Raw genomic sequence first — 20463 nt, 5'->3', positions numbered from 1 at the left:
CTATCCGCCGGCGACCATCTAACCTACTCTATGACCAGAAACAATGACTAGCATCAAGGCTGGCGAGCAAAAGCCCGCCGCCTTCGACCGACTCTTCTTCGGCGTATGGGATCAGAGAAGGGATCATCCTCCCTGTCCCTTTCAGCCGCCTCCTTTTCGGCCATAANATTTAACGTCTACAATCCAGTGGGTCTAGACAAAGTGCAAATTATAATCGCAAACCAGTCGAAAAGTGGTCGAAAAGCCCCTTTTTTGTATGGAGTTTTGACGGATTCGATTTTCGATTCGATCAAAAAGTGCGTTTTGTCTAAGGGGGCAGACACGCTTCTTCGATTCTGCGATGCGATTGGTCAAAACAGTCAGCTGTCAGTCAACGTCAGCTGTTTTGACCAATCGTATCGCAGAATCGAAGAAGCGTGTCTGGATTGTAGACGTTAAATATTACCGTAATCGGGGCTCTGTTCAGCGCTCTGAGCCCCGATTACGGTAACTTTTATAACGTCTACAATCCAGACGCGTTTCTAATTCTGCGATACGATTGGTCAAAACAGCGTACGTCAGCTGTTTCGACCAATCGTATCGCAGCGTCGATGAAGCGTGTCTGGATTGTAGACGTTAAAAGTTACCGTAATCGGGGCTCTGAGCCCCGATTAAGGTAACTTTTAACGTCTACGATCCAGACGCGCTTCATCGATTCTGCGATATGATTGGTCAAAACAGCTGACGTACGCTGTTTACGCTGGCGTACGTCAGCTGTTTTGACCAATCGTATCGCAGAATCAGAAGCTTGCCTGGAAAAGGTGAGATGTTACACGTTTAGTCAAATTCTAGTTCTTTATTTAATGCTTTCTTCATATGATATTTTAAATAATAAAATGTATTTAAACTATTTTAAACCTTATGTCTAACACATAGAGTTCAAAATTAATTGAAGAAAAAATACAAATCATGGCAGCATGATGTGCCAGGAACTCTAAATAAATTCTAAAATAATAATCTTTACTTGCATGAACCAAATAGTATGAATTCATGGATAAAATAAATATTTTTTTCCGACGCGCATTAAAATTCGCCCGCTGTGTCCTGAAGAAAAATTTTTTTTCACCTACTTTTTTCGAAAAAAGTACCATACAAGCTTTCAGGACATATTTTTTTTTATTAGATTATCTCCAGTGGTTTAAAAGTAAACGACGTTTATTTAAAAAAATACTTTTTGGTTTTTGTGAATTTTACTCAATATTTCTATTTTTTTGTATGAAAAGGCAAAAAGTTTGTTCTAGAAATGAATTCGCCATCCTTTAATTATCCGAAAATGACACCACACTTGCCCTAATACCCATAGTTTTGAAGATATGGGCCTTAAAGTGTAGCGCGGCAGAAGGAAACTTGCCCCCCTTCCCCCTGCTACCACAGGGGGGGCTCCCGATGTCTACCGACGGAAATCTACTCAGGAGCATCCAAANTTATTAAAGAACAACTGGTGCAAAAATGAGCCTTCTATACCAAAGTGGAGGGGTTCTTGCACTAAATTCCCTACTAGGAGGGTATCAGGGGTGCCTTAGGACTTATGATGGGGGTGATCGCCCCGGGATTTTAATTTGGATACCGATAACAAAATCATCCTGTATGAAACTTCTTAGCCCTCGCCCACGGCGACTTTTTGTAGCGATGCCGTCGCGCTGTTTAGCGCGTTAGTAGCGCGTTGGCATCACTTCCGAGTTCTGTAGTGCGTTGCAAATGCGACTAATGCGCGTTAGTGGCGAAAGTCACCGTGGGCGAGGGCCCTTAGACAGGAATCCAATGTTGAATTGAATAGTAATGCCTTATTATTTCTTTAAACATATAAGCTTAGATAATCTTTTTTGATGTAGTTTAATGATTCAAAATAATGATTCAAAATAGAGCAAACGAAAAAATCCTTTCAATTAATTAATGAGAACCTCCTCCTTCTTGAAGTTGGTTAAAAAAAACAAATAAAACTAAGTGATTCATCTCAGTGGTTTATTTAATTGTTAATATTGATATGGCTGAAGACATTACAGGAAAACGCTAAACGTGACGTGAGATGAGATAGTAAGGGATATCTATAAAAATGTTAAATGTTACGACGCATCCGATAAATTCATCTCGAAACTAAAGTAAATTAGTCAAGTATAATAATGATTTCGTTAATTTCAATTGCAAACACGAATTTAAACCACACGGATGAAGATAGTAGATCGACTAAAGTACTTTTACTGCTAGTTAATTAAATTAGCCTTAACCGTTGTTACTAGCTAGAATTGCACAATGAGAAAATCCTCTCAGCATTTTATCAAATATGACTAAAATAATCAATGTTATAAATCATTTATAGATCAACATAATATTTAAATTTTCTTAAATATAATATTTATGTACAATCGACATCACATCAACCTATACATTTTTGTAGCAACATAGCCTGTATTACAACGAGATAATACGCCACTGTGTTTAGCTTGATGTGCTGTCGTCGTTACATAAAATAATAGCTATTTTACAACTTTCTTTTAGTCAGAACTTCGCAATTTTCAATTATAAGTTCTGTTAATTTGATATTTTGTAAATTAGAGGGTGAATCGCTTACTCTTTTATGGATTTGGTATAGTAATTTTTGGAGTACGATCACTGTTGTTGACAACGATGGATGGGCCGGTACCGATGTATCCAGTACCTGCAACATAAGTGTAATCTTTACATAGTATAAAACATGTCGCTCCTGCTGTCTACACACTTAGATCTTATATGCTTCGCAACGGATTTTAATGCGGTTTACATCAATAGATGGAATGATTCAAGAGGGAGGTTCATAAATGTACATTGCAACAGAAACTGGCAATTACTCAAACAAAAAAGACACCATACTTTTTTGTCTATACTATAAGATAGACAAAAAAGTTAAAGATAGTGTTCGAATTTTAATGATTACGAAATTGTCGGAGTCTATCGACTGGTTAGGACGATAGTAGCATATTTGAACAGCATGGTAGATAGTAAAGCTAACCATCTTCTAAACATACNTACAATACCGTGTTTTGAAGTCGCTTATACAGATTTGGTGAGATAGTGACGATCCATTCTGGTTGGTTTGAAGAATGTTCAAGGCTCCGTTTTAGTCTTTGTATGGATATGGCTAGCAGCGGCGGCATCAACAGTTCTGGGTCCTTGACGTAGGTCAGTATACTCTCTGCTAGCATGTCGTAGCCCATGTGGTACAAGCCAATAACCTGGATAATTTTTAGGTTTATTTATTTTATTTATTATTTTTAAATAACACAGTTCATAAAATTAACAATTCTTAAAATAAATGATCGTATCTAATACCAACCTGTTGCCGGTTTATAAAATCATTGTCTATGTTCCACAGGTCAGCCAGTACGAGAATTTTCTCAATCCATACAGTACACTCCTGATTGTTATACCCGATATGCGTTTCACCATTTTCGTTAACTGTTATTGTCTCAATCGCCGCACGAATAAGTTTAGTAATAAATTTCAATCGGGGGTTTCTGATTTTCTCAGATGCTTTTAAACTTATTTCTCTGTGCACAGTATTCCCTGCCAGGGCTTCTATGATATATTGATAGTCTATGTCGTACAATGTATCAAGAGGCTTCGAACATTTTATATTGAAATGACATTGATAGTATATGGTACAAGCGATTTGGTAATTTAGGTTCAGTATATCACAATTGACAGTTTTTGCACCTTGAGCAACTTCTACCAAAGAAGGTGTACTTTCATCCCACATTTTTTCATATCTTATATTATTTTTCTCCTCGCTTATTGAAGTAGACGAACATTCAGAAAAACTATTCAAATAATTTGTTACAACTTCTAGAAATGCTATCATGTTCGTATTACTAAGGCCGACATCTTGCAAACATAAAGGATCTTTTGGGAGTCGACCAACTTTGTTAACGAGTCTGCAAATAACTTCAAATGCGTGTTTTACGTACGTTGACCAGATAATAGAAAATAATCCCAATCGTATATGTAAGTCGCTTATATTGGTCAAGCACGAAACGACCGCTTGTAATTCACTAGTATTGTGCATGTTCTTTTGCCAGGCGATCGCATTCTCCCAACACATATTAGCAATGATATAGTTTGCTACAGTACTAAGCGGAAATTGACGACGCAATAAAGACAACCATTTAAAAATTTTGGGATTATCGTCAACTAGTTTACGATGATTTTCTAGGAAGAGATTTTCGGGTGCGTCTGCATCAACATCGGACTCATCAACAATTTTATGCTCATCAAAATTAGAAGCTGTTTCAATCTCCAGTAACTCATTTGCCACTACAGCCTCAGGAGGGACGCCCATACCACAAAGCCATTTTGCTATTAATTCAGTTATAGAACCTTTACCTCTAGTATAGACGTATTTCAAATTTATATTGAAATCATCAAATTGTAGTTTCGGAAATTTTTTGCCCTTGAATTCATCTTTAAACATCAAAATTATGCTTAAAATTGAAATGTCCTCTAATTTGCCAATTAATATTCCCCATTTAGCGTTTTCTTTTGTAACTGATTCCCAAGCTTCTTCTTTGCTTTCGAATATTCTACCTACCGCTTTACAGGCCATTGCTACTATCATACTTCTTAGTGGACAAGACATCTCAACCAAAATATCACGTAGACTTTGCCACCACGGCGACACTTCATTGTATGTTATATACATTGCCTGCTCTGTAGCACAACACAAATAATACAACGTCTCTATGAATTTTTCAATCAATTCAATTGTTATTTCTTCTAAAGGCATATTAGTTAAATGCATAATCAGGAGTTGTACAATGTCTTTTGGGTCAATGTTACTTTTTTTTACATAGTCAGTAAGCATTTTTAGTTCTTTCATTTTGAAAATGGCTTTGAATGTGTCTGATGCCAGACTGTTAAGCTTTTCTGCAGGCACGTCCGACTTTAAAACGATGCAACTGGCATTTCGGTCCAAGGTAAAGCATGAAATAAATTCTTTGTAGCTATTAGTACTAGAATCAGCAAATTTAACTCTGGCATGCTGTTGTTCCTTGTAATCACTCTCTTGTGCTAAGTGCAAAAGTCTTTCTAAAATACAATTGTCATCTTCTAAGAGGTGGAAACCGCACGTATGATCTATATTGGCAATTTTAGGATCAACATTTTCTTGTGAATCAAAGCAACTGCAGATTTCCGAAAGCAATTCTTCCATGTCATTAGTATTATCACTGTTTATATTGCGGTAAAACAGAGTTAATAAACCCAGATTGACAAAGTAGTTTTTAATTTCTTCTTCCTGTGAATTCATGTTATCGTGTTGAATGCTGTCCCAAAATATTTTCAAGCAAGACATTACAATGTTCAATGGTATGCCATAGTTTCTGATTAACATTTCCAAACAGTGTTTTTTGAGTTGTAACGTTTTCAGCTCTGCGGCCCTGGCGATTATGTCTTCTCCAAAGTCAGCAGTGACAGTTGAAGTTTTCTTTATACTATCACGTAATTCGCGCAGAGTATGCAAGTCCTTAGACCTTTCCGAATGCTCGCCGTCCAAAGCGTAGAAAAACGGTATACAGAACCTTTTCAACTTGCCATCAGGATCAATTAAGACGCACTGAAACTCGGGCACGTTTAACCTTTTATGGGTATAATTTTTCTCCGCTCCAACTAAACCGCAAGTATTATAAATGAGTTGGCCATTTTTTGTCGCTGTGAATACCGCTACTCGATTGCCTCTTTGCATTAATCTTATGTCTATCAAACCTTTCTTCGGGTTATAGATTATTAAAAATATTGCCCTTTTAATTTCTTTTACTACAGACATTTGGGGTTTTTTGTGGTCTACATCAAAAATCTGTAAAATACAGTAAAACAATATTATACACAGCTAAAAGGCAGTTTATAATAATAACATAACAAGTAAAAACTAAGTATTACCTGAACAAATGCACACTGAGCATCTCTATATCCCTTAAACAGCCTAATTAAATGCCCTCTCTTTACGTCTAACACGGCGACGCGCCCGAAGACGTCCGAAATGGCCGCGAGGCGGCGGTCAGGCGATATCACTACTGACGAGCCTTGTCTTTGAGTGTCGTACAGCCCACTGCGTAATGTGAGTGCCTCGGACTTAACAAGCGGCTCTGAAGTTTGTGCTGTTTGTTCCGAGTTACTGCCGCCAAGCCAACCCCTGGAAAATTAGTTTGTAACTTCACACACAGGCCACTCCTCGAAAGATGTCTTTAACATGTTATGACATAACTATCGCACATTATAGTCACACTCAGTATAGCACAATCTATATAGTATAGTATACCTACTAGATTGAGAAATTAGAACGAGATGGAGAAATTGGGAATTAGGGTGGTTCCTATAGCATAAACTAAACATTAACTGATATCTAAGTCAATATGTCCTAGGTGTTGACACATTGACNAATTATTTAGTAAATTATTTAATAACAATTTAGAATCATTATTATTCTAAATTCTAAATAAATTAAACATTAATAATTAATAGTAGCTTAAAATTATGTCATTGTACTTGTGGTATAAAAGTAGAAAAGTTAGGTAAGTAAGATTACAAGTAGGAAGATTTTCATACCAGTAAAGTACATCCACTTACTTTACTCCTACATAATACCGTTTTTAAAAGCTAATTATTTTTAATATAAATATATAACTTCGAAAAAAACTTCATTCACGCTTTTTAGTAGATTAAGTCTCAACATTATATTTTCCCATGTTGTGTAAATATTTTTCCTACTAGTTATTTGGATCACCAAATAACTTTAGAAACTATACTAATTTATTATAATTGTAACAGTCAAAACTCAAAAGTGGTTTTGACCAAGGGCGTTAGTCAAAATTACTAGGAAATCATTAAAAATAATTGTAAATTGTAGTATTTGTGTGATTTGTGCATACAAAATAATGACACCTAAGGTACTACAGTAAGGTGACTTTTTTTTCATAATATTTTTAACAAATCTAGCTTTTTTTTTCAATTTTTATGATGACTATCCTAACTTAATTAGGTAATACGTTATTTTATAGCATGTTTTTATTTTCTTAAATCATCTTTTAATAATTATCTTATACCTGACAAATACCTAGTTTCTTCAAATATGAGAAATAATAAAAAGCAACATTACCCGATGTCATCATTTTATATGTACAAATCACATAAATGTTACACTCTAAAATAGTTTTATTATATATTTTTGATGATTTTTTAGGTTCCTTCATTTGTTCCAAACGCACATACCTAAATACTATAAGAAACGTCTATAAAATTTACCTTCACAGTTATTTTAATATCCTCACTGTGTAGATTTTTAAAATATTTGTTTAAATAATCTAAGGGCGTAAAGGACAAATTATTTAGACTTGGGTATGAAAATGTAAGGTTGTATAGGACAATAGATATACTACATGTACATTATACGCCCAAAAATTAGTGTTTACTTGTTCTTTACTACCATGGTAACTGTACTAAAAAATCAAATGGTATTTACATCCCAATTTTCACGATGAATTCTGTTTAGCTTATCAAATATGATGGGTCGTAAAGGCACTTTTTTTGGGAATTTCGGCAAACTAAATATACAGATCGATAGAGAATTAAATTCTGAGTAAAACTGTATAAATAACTCATTTTCGGTATTTTGTCCTTTACGACCTTTGAGCCCAGAGGTATCGATATCCTGTTCTGAAATGAACACTCATATTTGAAGCTGCTTTACTTGGGAGAATATCCCGTTTTGATTAAGATTCAAGTGACGAAAGTGAGTATTCAGCACTAAGAACAAGACTGCATACTCAGTTTAATAAATAATAAAAATGTAAATATCCCCTTTTGAATAGACACTCCTCAACTATCGCACATTATAGTCACACTCAGTATTGAAAATTGGGAATTTGGGTGGTTCCTCTAGCATAAACTAAACATTAACTGATATCTAAGTCAATATGTCCTAGGTGTTGACGCATTGATAGAATATGCGGTGGTGGTAAATGAGAGCACCAGATACTGATGGTTTATTATTCGATGTAATTAGGGCAACATACCATGATAAACATAGGTAATACGATTGAGTAAGCGAGTGAGCGGGGAGCGCAGCGAAAGACGATTGACGCGTTTGTCTCGAAACTGTGGGTCTAGACAAAGTGCAAATTATAATCGCAAAGCAGTCGAAAAGTGGTCGAAAAGCCCCTTTTTTGTATGGAGTTTTGACGGATTCGATTTTCGATTCGATCAAAAAGTGCGTTTTGTCTAGGGGGGCTGCACACGATACAACCGTGACAATGTCGAGTTGTAAATAGACGTGTTGACATTGACACCACCAATCAATTGATTGATACATTTTTAAACTGACAAAACGAGACTCTCCCATAGATTTTGTATGGCAATACATGCAAGTGACGTCACTATTTTGAATTTTGTCAACTCAATCGCTCGAGCGGCGCGGACCTTCCGGAAGATCGGCCGTCGCCCGACGCCACGCCGCTTTGAATCGTGTTAACTTTGGCAGTTATATTAATAAAAGTTGTGATTTCGAATTATTGAATGTTTATTTAATTTTTAGCGTTAAGAGTCGCATCTCAAACTAATTTGAAAATTATAAATAACTTGAAAAAATCAGTTGGAAGAGCAGTCGCCCGGCAAGCGGAAGGTCGTGGGTTCATTTCCCGCCTTAGGCAGTTCGATTTTTTCAAGTTATTTATAATTTTCAAATTATTGAATGTTATCAAATAGTCTATTGTGTCTTCCGACACATACTTACGGTAATGCGGATTTGATTTTGTTAGCCACCGCTCTTGCGACATCGTGAAGCGGCGGTGTGGTTCCGCCTTCAAGTGCGTAATGGAATCCGACATATGGTTTCGCACCAACTCCGAGTATCAAGGAGTTGACGGGAGGCACTGAGCGATACCTTAACAAAAATAATTATAGTTTACATTTTGTGCAATGAAATCACATGGAAAATACACTCGCGAGCAAAAGTATGGAATCACTTACATGAAGTTGTTTCCATNATGGAAAATATTATATACGTTTTTTTATTTCAAGTTATACATTTTATTGTTGTTGTTATGTAATTCAAACCAAGATAGCGGTTGGTGTGGCAATTTCTCTCCAATTTCGGATATTCATACAGATATACTTATCAGACCTATATTTTTTTTTATCTACCACCCATTAACATTTGCCGCCCTAGGCTTCAGCCTGCTGGTAAACCCACTACTGGATTTAATTAATCAGTCATAGGAAGTTAAGAAAAAATATTACTTACCATGTATCATAACCACCATAAGTTGAGGCAGCTAATAAGTGATCATATGCATTTTTTAATTCAAGACCCACTACTTCAGCATCATTGATGGGCTCATGATCAGTAAATACCCATTTTCTAATATTAATATTTCTGCTGTCAACAGCATACGCACCTTGAATACCAGCTTGAACTAAAAAAGATATCTGTTAAAGTAAGATTTAACAAGGAGATTTTCAATACACTAAGAACAGAATCAGATGAAATTTTCAGATCTAAGATAAAATCATTTATTTGCAAAACCATTTAACACACACAATAAGTAAAGTTGCAGCATAACATTTTACAATGCATTGAAGTTACACACTTCTACAATTTAATCTACTAGGTGGGCAATAGCAACATTTTGAATTTCTATACAGTTTTTGTTGTCATATTTACCTCGAGCTAGTTGCGACTTTGCATTTCTTAATGTTTGAAATAAACTGGTTCCAGATACAATACATTCACATGTTGGAAATAAGATGTGGATGTCATCTGGTAAAGTTCCATATGTTCCAGTATGACAAGATATCTTCATTACTGGTTTCTCATCAAGTTTTTCCAGGAGTAATAGATGTCCAGTATTGGTATAAAATCCCACACTGCCATTTTTGAAGCCAACTATAATGCAAAACCAGTCTGGGCCATTCTGTGAACAATACAATATTATAATTTACTACAGATAACATAATACTAGTACATTATGTTACAAAAATATGTCATTTATCTTAACAAATAATTTAACAATATTATCTACAATGTAACTTCTACCTTCATAGTATTGACACTAAATGTAAATAAATCCATTTATCTAGTTATAATTAAAGTATACAATTCTTCAAGAATGTTTTAAATGAAGGAAATACTTGGCTATTATTACTAGAATATAAATATGAACCTGTGATGACTGTTGTGATGGGCATATTGGTAATGCTAGTAATGTTGTAATATCAGATGGTAATGTTCCACTCCATGAGACCAAGTATGTGTTGCTGTCTGTAGAACTGATCCACTGGGAGGTGAGCAAGCACAGGCGGGTCTTGTGCCCCACAGCCAGTAGACTACCACACGATGACAACGAGAGAGAACACTGAGTCAGCCAATTTGGATCTGTAATATATTTAACATCTTGCAAAAGTATAATCCACATTAAGCAAATAAAAGATGGTTCTGATTCTTATCCAAAACTTTTTACAAAATAATATTTAGATCAAGTTCCCGACAGATGAGAATAGTCCTAAATTCCCACTATAAATCGAGAATCGTGAAGCAATATTGTACCTCTTGAGTACCTAATATTCATGCTTATAAAATTAATGTAGGTAATGATCAGCTTTAATTAATAATTTTAGGAAAGAAATCACAATTGCTCGTGAAAGTTCTATAGTGATATTAATGTTTAATTTAGTCTAGTGTTCAATGACTGAAAACCACATATTTTAAGAAAGGACAAAGAAATTTATAATACTACCTTCACGTTCCGTAACGAATAGAGCCCGTCCTAAATTTGATATATCTCCGCAATCTGCTATTTGCTCAACTTCACAAGACATTGTATAAGGTATTTAGATATAATTTTATATTTCATACAATATTTTTTATTTGAACAGTATCAGTAAATTTATCAAAGTTTCTTTTGGTCTTTTGGTAAAGTCACGAAAAACTGTCAAATGTCAGTCAATGTCAAAAAAATTGACACTAATTGACAGTCACAGATAATGCATGTATACTACAATGTATAAAAACTATGGACCGGGCATACCTATAAAATAAACGCGCTTATTACATACAAGACATGCATGATTTAGGAAAGGAACATGGCCGCAATAGCAATCAGTGGGTCTAGACCATGAAGCTACAGATAAAAATGGAGGCCACACTCTGAATACCTACTTGAAGCACAAACTATGTATCACTATCTCGCTCTCTGTGGGCAGACTCTCTCTTTCTAAATAAACAAAAAATATAAATTTGCTCAAATTCAATGAAACTCAATGTTATTTATGACGGATTCAATTTTTGATTCCATCAAAAAGTGAAACTTGTCTATAGGGGCAGATAGGCATAATGGCAAAAATGGAAAGATTGAGAGAAATATGGCCGCAATAACTTAATGCGGCCAACTTTGCTTTACGATTTATGTATGATTATACGACACGACACAGCACCTAGATAATGCGTGTGGTCTTTTTTGAGTGACGTTTATAATGACGTTCATGACATTGACACAAGAATGAAAATATTGTTGTGTGTGGTGGTGGGAGCTTGTGATAAAAAATATGCTTAAAGCAAAATAAATTTTGATTGTTCATGCATATTTAATAAGTTAAATGCAATATGCATTACTGATTTTTCGATAGTAAACATTTCTTGCAAATTTTATTAATGTAAATATTAGTAACAAAGCCATCGGGGTTGTACGGAATGGGGTGCTTACACAGTAAAAAGGAGTCCTCAGATCTGCATCCCAACGTATTTCGAGTAGTGAATATAGATGAAAATGGAGCAGAGCTCTGCTCGGGTCAGCTTGAGATAACTGAATCAGATATAATATTGTACCGTGAGGGTCGAGATTCAACTGTATGGCCTCTACATTCCCTCAGAAGATATGGATTTGAAGGAGAACTATTTAGTTTTGAATCAGGTAAATTGATAATGATTCTATTGAAATCATCTTACATTTTTGTCTGAGATACATGAACCTTGGTTTTCTGTCATCATCTTCATTTAAGTGCCTAGAAAAAAGTTAAGAAAATTATGTAAACAAAGATTTTATGTGATTTATTTTAATTTCAGGAAGAAGATGTGAGACTGGAGAGGGCATATATGCATTTAGATGCAGAAGAGCCGCACTTCTTTTTCACACATTGCAACAACAAATTCAGCTGAGAAATGCCATACATGATTCAGTTCCATATCCTGTTGCACGTCTGACTCCATCTCCTCAAGGCAGACAAACTTTACAAGCTAGTGTTATCCATCGATCCTCAATAGACAATGGTCAAACTGACACTGTCAGACCAGTTCCTAATACTAACATGCCAAATATAACACCACATCCAGTTGTGCCAAGGCCAGTTACTCAGTCACCAAGATCACCATCTAGTGCAGACATATTAGAAGTCATGCCATTATATCCACGCGCTCAAGCAAATGGAAATCAAGTAACAAATGTTTATCAACTGAGAGACTTCAAGAGAGAACATAATAATAACCAAGCAGAAACAGTACCTGATCCACGACATGTTTATAGTAATGATATTAACAGAGACTTGGCTATTTTACGGAATACTTTGCGACAGGAAACTGTATTAAATACAATGAGAGATATAGAAGATGAAACCCGTTTTCTAGAAAGCCGATATATTAATGAAAGTATACCAAATAGAGAAGCTAATCCTAATCCTTTGTCTCCAACATTGAGCAACAGCAGTGAGCATTATGCTCAGCTCAGTATAGAACAACAAGAAGCAGCTAGATTATATGTAAATCTTGTCCCCACTGAGCAAAATGCATCAGAAGTGAATAAAAATGATGCAGCACCTACCACACCACTTACTCCGAAACAAGTTGAATACTGTAATCTGACTGTTGGATATAAACCAGAAATAGTTAACTCATATGCTAATATTACACTAGGAGAAATGGGAGAAAGTGTAAAGAATGTAAAACAAATTTTAAACTTCAATTCTATGTCAGAACATAACCAAAAATATTCAGAATCAGATACCTTCACTTCTATGTCACCTGTGGAAGAACTAGAAGTCAATTATGCCATACTGGACATTGATTCTAGCAAGGAAATTGTAAAAAATACTAGAGATATAATTTCTCCAGAAAATCAGTCTTACAATAGTTCACGAAATGAAAGTACTGCATCTTGCTCATCAAATCCACGTGGTCGTCTAATTTCACAAACTAGTGTAGAAAAAACTGGCACGGCAAGTGTTGTCGGGCCTGTACCATCGGCTACTATTGGATACACTACAATTGATTTCGATAAGACAGTTGCTTTGACTTCTGTTGCTGCGGGAACAGACATCGATTTAGATGGTCCTCGTAAAACCAGGCATAATTCTTGTAGTATTATGTGTGGAAGTCCAAGTAGTGTTCAAGGTAAATAATCATTTAAAAGGGTATATAATATTATTGTATTTGATTCCCTTTCACATTTTTGTCTAAAACTATTGAAAGGTTCATGTGAGATTGAAGTTAGCAGATTTTTATTATGTGCCAGTTGCTATCCATAACAAATAGGGATGATGTAGACCCCTCATTTACATACCTTTATATTTTATATAGGAAGAAATACTTAACATGTAAATGTAAGCCATCTAGACAGACAGAATGACAAGAAAGTTAGAAAATATCCATTAGCAGAGTGAGCTATGAATATTGATAATGATAGTCAGTAATAATTATGGTACATTATTTATTATAATCGAAACCATATAATAATTAAGATTTAATAAAATGTAGGATGAACATTGGGCAGAGGCATAAAAGAAACAGTAATATTATATCTAATAACATACATACTTAATCAATACCATAAGTTTAAGGGATAAATTGTAAATAATTTAGAGTTAATTGATGGTGCCAAAGAAAAAATAAGTAAAATTGAGTACCTAGAATTTAGATTTTAATTAAATCAACAAAGATTAAAACATAATTATAATAATTATAGACAATATCAGGATTTTAGCATAATTCATAATAATCAAGATCAAGAATTTTCCAAAAATAATTAAATATTTTTATACCTTAATTAATGTTTTCCTATCAGTCAAATATCTACATGATTTTTCAAACTGAGGCAAATGTTCAAAACGAAACTATCGTTAGATAGCAGCATAGATCGTATTATCCTTGAAGACGCGCCCCACCACTTTTTGGTCGAGGGAAGCGCGGGGTGCGGGGAGTTAGATCCGAGCAATCCGAGCGTCATTATTGTAGTGTCTTCCTGGATGAAACAATCTATACCTAAATAAGCGGGTATGCTTTATGTACCTCGCCTCAATTTGAATAGTCAATAGAGCTATAACGCGTCGATCGATGTAACAGATATTATTATTTCTTACAAAATTAATTAAACTCGTTCTTTGTAGTGAGTTAATTTACAATAATTGATTGATGTTTTTAATAATTAATTAATTATATTTTAAAAGTTGAATCCAAAGCTAAATACATTAGGTAAATGGATAACTAAGTACATATTATGAATGAATATAAATAATCTACAATTATTCATCATATTCTACATAGAATACATATGCATAGATATACAGGGTGTAATAAAGTGTGGGGCTTAAGCAATGATTAGTGACATGACAAAAGAGCACATAGGTATACAGCAATCCACTATCTAGTTTAGGCAGTTATTAGATTTTTTTTAAACTTACAATTAGGTTTATTAACAATGTAGATTTTTTAATGAAAAAGGCCTGTGTTCTACCTAAAATCAATAATATTTAATTAGGTTGGTACCTCTGTAAAGGTATCTACTTTTTACACCCTGTATAAAAAAATAAATCTTATTAATTTCCACGATAAATTATTTAATATTATGGTCTACTAATTTTGTATGGTAAAAACGAAACTAAATTGAATGACCAGATTGTAGGAAAATAAATATTAAATACTAATTATTTAAGTACTATCGGCAACAACAGTGTTAACTGCCCATTGCCAGTCATGTCATCTCGTTCTATCGCAAAGAATCACTATTTGATGAGAGTAAGAGCAAAAACGGAAATGGATAGTTAAGTGTGGCCGTGTGTACGTGTCGTTTACGTAATAAGTACCTACATCTCTGTGGGCTGAGTGTGAGTTTACATCAAACGTCCTCACTAGTGAGCGTGTTAAAAAAATGTATGAAAATTTTAGTTCTTGAACGTTTCCACTAGGGGCGCTGTACAATCCGTCATACAATGAATGTAATTTTTTCTAGTGAGCGCGTTTGATGTAAACTCACACTAGGCCCTATGTGCGACTTGTGCATTTTACGTAAACATACTTGTTGTTAATGTATGTTATTATTAAGTTTGTAGTAGTTAAAGTGCAATGTATAATATGTAATACATTTTGCCTGAGGTTGCCATTGTTTATTTTTATTGCTATAGAACGTTCGTTAATATTTACATAATATAAGATATCACAAGCTTTTATACAATCGCCAATATTGTCAATTTAAGAAATATTTATTACTTTTGTTACATAGGTAAGAACCTAAGTGAAAAGGACACCAAATAAATACTTGCAAGCTTTAAGTTGTCATGACTTTGTGTGTAGAAGAAAGTAAATAAATTATTTGGAGTAGAAAATCGAGTTTTTTTACTATTCTGTAATCATAGAACCTACGTCGTGATTTATTGAGTAGAGAGAGTGGAATTGTCCTGACTACGCGCCCATATCCAAAAAAATCCAATGGTCCCACGCCACGGTAAAGACGGACCCGCGTTAGCTCCTTTGATTTCGGCTTGCAGTGGTGACCAGTCACGTAAATATATTATGAGCTTAGACTACTTAAGAACTACGACAAAGTACTAAATAGGAACTTACTATTTTGTATTAAGTACGTGTTCTTGGCCCGCCTCTATAAAAAAGTAATGTTTCAGGCAGTAGCGGCGTAAGGGGGGGGCGGTGGGGGCGGTCCGCCACGGGTGCCAAGCATCAGGGGGTGACACAAGTCGCGCAGATTAGTACTCACTGGCGCATCTGCATGGCAAATCTGCGGTCTATGTCCATGGATATGGGGGGGGGCGATTGTCTTTCAATCTTTGAATCGATAAGTAACCCCAAAATCCTGGGGGGTACCAGGGGGTGCCTTAGGACTTATGACGCGGGGAAGGGGGGTGACCGCCCCGGGTGCCAACCCATGCTACGCCGCCACTGGTTTGAGGTGCTCACCATTATGTACACTTCGTATTGTGTACCTACCTACATAAGCCGTGCGTGCACGCACATTCTGTCCCACCCACATCCATGCGTAGTTTATCTATCTACTTCTCTATTTTGATGATTAACCTAAATTTTATCAGTCCTCATAATCAAAACATACCTATACGTGCGGGATTCGAACTCGCTACCATAAAGCAGTTATCGAAGTTGTCGTTATTGTATTATTACAATTAAATAGATACCTATATTACATTTTGTATTTTTTTCTTTCCATTAAGAATATTAAGTGAATTCTGAGTTTTATTCTAGCTTCCTTCTTAAAACTAAAATGTCGCTGACGACAGAGATATGATAATAAAGATTAATACACTTAGGTAGAGCATGTGGTAATGACTAGCGGTTGCGTGTCGAAGTCGATGTAAGTGAGATCACAAATTCCATGATGTTACCTACTTGCTCTCAGATTCACAATCAGTACACTGGTATTTGCCAGCAAGAGCAAGATCTTCTATGAACACTATTTTTGTAAATATGTCGGTTGGTGAATCTCCCAAGTCTTTTTTAAAAGGATATTTGTTTCTAGCTAGTAAGTACCTATTACATATTTATTTACAACTCAAGCGCTACGAATTTCATGCATAGAGTTAATTTTTAAAACGTAAAAGGAATTGAGTTCACAACTTAATTGCAGATGTTTTGAATTCAGCAAAAATAGATAAACTTGTGGTACCAGCAATAGTGCAGAGCGGTTCGACGAACGTGGTGCTAGACTGTCAATATTCCGTGCCGGACCATCACTTCACACTGCAGTGGTGGTTCAGCGGCGGCGACGCCCCTGTGTACGAGTGGACGCCGCCCCTTGCACCCCGAGTGACCGGGATATTAAAAGGACGACTTGATTTATCATATAAAGTTTCACGTAAGATAAATTTAAGAGGACTTCTAAGTTGTTTAAATGCAATAAAAATGTTTAGGTATGTAATCTAATTTTGAATTTGTTTCTGTTCCCAAGTTTTGTATTAAAAGTTGCAGTAAGGCCCTTAGGCTTAGGCAATATTTAAAATAGACATAGGTAATTATTTAATGTTATGATTTTCAGCATTGGCTACAGAAGAATATCGCGCAATGAGAATATTCCAAGTGGACCCCCAGTTGAGTGGAGAATACACATGTGTGGTAAACTATAATGGAGTAAAGTCGCAGGAAACAAAAAGTATGCAAGTGTTAGGTGAGTATTTCTAAAAAAAAATGAACATTTTGAAAAAAAAAAGTGTGCTTTGAAACAGTTCAAAAGTTTTATATTTATAAATCATCACACAAAAAAACACACACACACAATTTTGAAGGATGAATATTAATCTTTAAGATAACGAAGAATTATAGTTATAATCCTACTTATTACCAAATATTTAGATATTTAAAAAATAGTGCTTTTTTACCTTTCATACAAAAACCTGTTTGCCACCCTAGCTTTTTCATGTGTTTTTGTTTCATAAAATGCGATACGTAACTAAATTATTGTAAATTTCTTTGTATTATCGTTCTACAGTAATCGCAGTTTCTGTATCAAATTGATTTTCTATGGGGTGATATAATAATTAGCAATTTAAAGCAAAAAAACAAAATGAGTCGCTCTCATTTACTATTTCGTTATTTACTCTTTAGTTACGTTTATTTCTACTTTCCCATGGTTTCTGAACAGTTCCATATTTTATTTTACACGGACAACAATAGCTGCACTCTGAATGGCTGTTGGCCTGACGTCTCCGCCATACATCTATCGCGAAAATCAGTGAAAACGTGTGTGTTTTGTGGGATTACTTTTTCGTAACAGGAAGTAAAATCAGCGATTTTATATAGAACGGTAAGTCTTCATTTAACCATTTTTTGTAATACGTGTGGTACGAACATTTAGTAAGGTTTTATATTTGCTGTAACAGCTTTTATAAAAAAAAAATACTTGTTTCTGATCTCATTTGTCTAATATTTCGTTACGTTTTTTACGAATTTCGTTACGTTACGAAAAAGTACAACATAATGCTGAGTGTATACTGTTATTACCTGACTAAGCATAGTAATATTCACTACTTAATTTATTTCAAAAAATATAGAGCGTCAATAACAAGAGGATTGGATACTATCTGCTTTACAGAAGTGCCACCGGCAAAAAATAATCAAATCATTTAGATTACGTTTTTATGTGATTACTTCTTTTGTTTTTTTTAGGAATGCCGCCAAAAACCAATGCCGAAAGGCAAAAAGCTTACAGAGAACGACTCAAAATGGATAAACATGATGGAACAAAAATAATTTTATTAAAATAGTATGAATGATTACTCCCTTATTTTATTTCTAAATTACCCCGTATTTGGGTGCATACTTACAAATATTTCGAATTGAATAAATGAAGAGCATTCACAATATTTCGCCAATGTATAACAAGCCTTATGGTCTTACCATTTCGTTACTACCGTTTCGTTACGTACATTTTTTTTGAGAAATACTCNGGCTACAGAAGAATATCGCGCAATGAGAATATTCCAAGTGGACCCCCAGTTGAGTGGAGAATACACATGTGTGGTAAACTATAATGGAGTAAAGTCGCAGGAAACAAAAAGTATGCAAGTGTTAGGTAAGACCGTGTAATTACTATGGTTATGGATTGCTGCTTCTGCTTCCCTACTGTCTTAGCAGTCTTAGACTCCGTGCCATCTTTGAGACTGACAACTGACCACGAGAACTCAAAAACTTACATTTGAAGTATCCATAGCCGAATACGTAGTATGAGGATTTACGCACAAGATCAGACATTATGTAGAGTCTTAGTTATCAATTACTTAAGTAGTCTCGGATCGTTTACAGTTCTCTAGCACTCCACTAACTCGTCTCGCTGGATTTCTTAAATAGAAGAATAGTTCACGATAAAAAAGCTTAGTACCTACGAGTAACTACCTACTAAAATTAAAAATTAACCAAGTATTCCTAATTTCAGCACCAGAAAAGGAGTTTGAATTACTATTTGAACTCAAGTTCAATCGCCTAGTGGAAGTCACGTGCTATGCCCAATCTGTTCATCCTCAGCCAGATTTAACAGTTGAATATAACAGGTAGGTAATTAGGGATAAACCCTTTACAAACCACACTTTATCACATTTATAATAGATAATATGCACAGGACTTCATTGCATTTCTCTGATTGGTAAGAAAATTCGAATAACTACTATAGCTTCACATACATTGAATGAACGTATGTAATGCTAGCTTTTGCCTGCGGCTTCATCCGCGTGAAATTTAGTTTGTCACAGATCCTTATAAATTATAGCCTAATTCTGGGTTATAAACATTATTACTGTAAAATTTCATCAAAATCCGTTCAGTAGTTATTGCGTGAAAGAGTAACAAACATCCAGACATCCGCATTTATAATATTAGTAAGATAGGATAGAAACTAAGAATAAAATTATAATAAATAAATCACAGAGAGCCGATATCACAGCAAACGCAACGTGTATGGCGTAGACAAAATTTGCTGTATGATGTTGAGAGTACAGCACAGTTGATGGTCCCCGAGTGTGGCGACAGGCTGGAAGTGACGTGTCGCTTACACTTACCTCAAGCCGACTACACAGCTATAAAAAGAAGACTCCTACACATCGGTAGGTAAACATGCCAAATCTGTGGTAAACTTTATCTTTTAGGTCAAGTGAATCCCTTTTCATTTCTCTTCTTAACATATTTTACCATATCTATCATATTCGTAACTAAGTATAAAGCTATTCCGTTCTTACCCAGCGGGTCTATCGTGGAGTCACCACAAACCCAGAGAACTTAGCTCGGATCTCCAATGCTTCTCTTTAGAATATATAGAAAGAAGTTCCTCCCGCGAGATGGGGCGTCAATATTTACGCGTTAATAGTAAATCCTATACAATCATGTTTTTGTTTTCCAGGTACACTAGTTCCATGCAATCTTGGCTGGAAAGGTAATCCATCTAACATCGGATTTTCGTTACTAATTTTGTTTGTTCCAATTGTATTTTAGATTGGCATATAATATTGTGTACCTGCTCAGCGCGCGTTTACCTACTGTCTGTTAGGTACTGACTGATATGGTAGCCGATAAATTCTCTGTGAGTAGAATGTAAAATTATAAAGCAATCTGTTCGAATGTAAAAGATGCTCAATACACGTGTATAATACGTTCCTACTCGTAGTAACGAATATGAAAAACTTTAAATA

General features: G+C 35.1%; 3 protein-coding genes across 3 annotated transcripts; 2 read left to right on the top strand and 1 right to left on the bottom strand.

Moving 5' to 3' along the window:
* Positions 1-1987: 1987 nt before the first annotated feature.
* Rab3-GAP (Rab3 GTPase activating protein) lies at positions 1988-10996 on the bottom strand. Its single transcript, XM_028300367.1, has 9 exons — positions 10797-10996; positions 10224-10435; positions 9725-9974; positions 9305-9476; positions 8795-8944; positions 5947-6199; positions 3350-5863; positions 3051-3248; positions 1988-2695 (listed from the first exon to the last, which is right to left on the bottom strand). The coding sequence occupies exons 1-9, from the start codon at positions 10876-10878 to the stop codon at positions 2519-2521; spliced, it is 4008 nt and encodes a 1335-aa protein (XP_028156168.1). The 5' UTR covers positions 10879-10996; the 3' UTR covers positions 1988-2518.
* Positions 10997-11553: 557 nt separating this feature from the next.
* LOC114349845 (fibroblast growth factor receptor substrate 2) lies at positions 11554-14943 on the top strand. The gene is made up of 2 exons (XM_028300422.1): positions 11554-11969; positions 12122-14943. The coding sequence occupies exons 1-2, from the start codon at positions 11750-11752 to the stop codon at positions 13447-13449; spliced, it is 1548 nt and encodes a 515-aa protein (XP_028156223.1). The 5' UTR covers positions 11554-11749; the 3' UTR covers positions 13450-14943.
* Positions 14944-16309: 1366 nt separating this feature from the next.
* Positions 16310-20318, top strand: LOC114349738 (uncharacterized). Its single transcript, XM_028300218.1, has 6 exons — positions 16310-16811; positions 16917-17144; positions 17325-17453; positions 19218-19332; positions 19706-19881; positions 20175-20318. Exons 1-6 carry the CDS (start codon positions 16736-16738, stop codon positions 20264-20266), a joined length of 816 nt encoding a protein of 271 aa, XP_028156019.1. The 5' UTR covers positions 16310-16735; the 3' UTR covers positions 20267-20318.
* The last annotated feature ends 145 nt before the right edge of the window (positions 20319-20463 follow it).

Source organism: Ostrinia furnacalis, unplaced genomic scaffold, assembly GCF_004193835.3.
Source record: "Ostrinia furnacalis isolate ACB-3 unplaced genomic scaffold, ASM419383v2 OfSCF0710, whole genome shotgun sequence".
Lineage (NCBI taxonomy): Eukaryota > Metazoa > Arthropoda > Insecta > Lepidoptera > Crambidae > Ostrinia > Ostrinia furnacalis.
Note: the sequence above shows the minus strand (reverse complement) of the source record. Positions and strands in the feature narration are given on the sequence as shown.

Excerpts from the sequence above, each read along its gene's own strand:
- Rab3-GAP (XM_028300367.1), bottom strand. The coding sequence starts at position 10,878 with ATGTCTTGTGAAGTTGAGCAAATAGCAGATTGCGGAGATATATCAAAT. Across the intron at positions 6,200-8,794 it reads AAAATCAAATCCGCATTACC|GGGTTGGCTTGGCGGCAGTA; the intron begins GTAAGTATGTGT and ends CTAATTTTCCAG. Across the intron at positions 5,864-5,946 it reads CTCAGTGTGCATTTGTTCAG|ATTTTTGATGTAGACCACAA; the intron begins GTAATACTTAGT and ends TGTATTTTACAG.
- LOC114349845 (XM_028300422.1), top strand. The coding sequence starts at position 11,750 with ATGGGGTGCTTACACAGTAAAAAGGAGTCCTCAGATCTGCATCCCAAC. Across the intron at positions 11,970-12,121 it reads ACTATTTAGTTTTGAATCAG|GAAGAAGATGTGAGACTGGA; the intron begins GTAAATTGATAA and ends TTTTAATTTCAG.
- LOC114349738 (XM_028300218.1), top strand. The coding sequence starts at position 16,736 with ATGAACACTATTTTTGTAAATATGTCGGTTGGTGAATCTCCCAAGTCT. Across the intron at positions 19,333-19,705 it reads TTAACAGTTGAATATAACAG|AGAGCCGATATCACAGCAAA; the intron begins GTAGGTAATTAG and ends AATAAATCACAG. Across the intron at positions 19,882-20,174 it reads AAGAAGACTCCTACACATCG|GTACACTAGTTCCATGCAAT; the intron begins GTAGGTAAACAT and ends TTTGTTTTCCAG.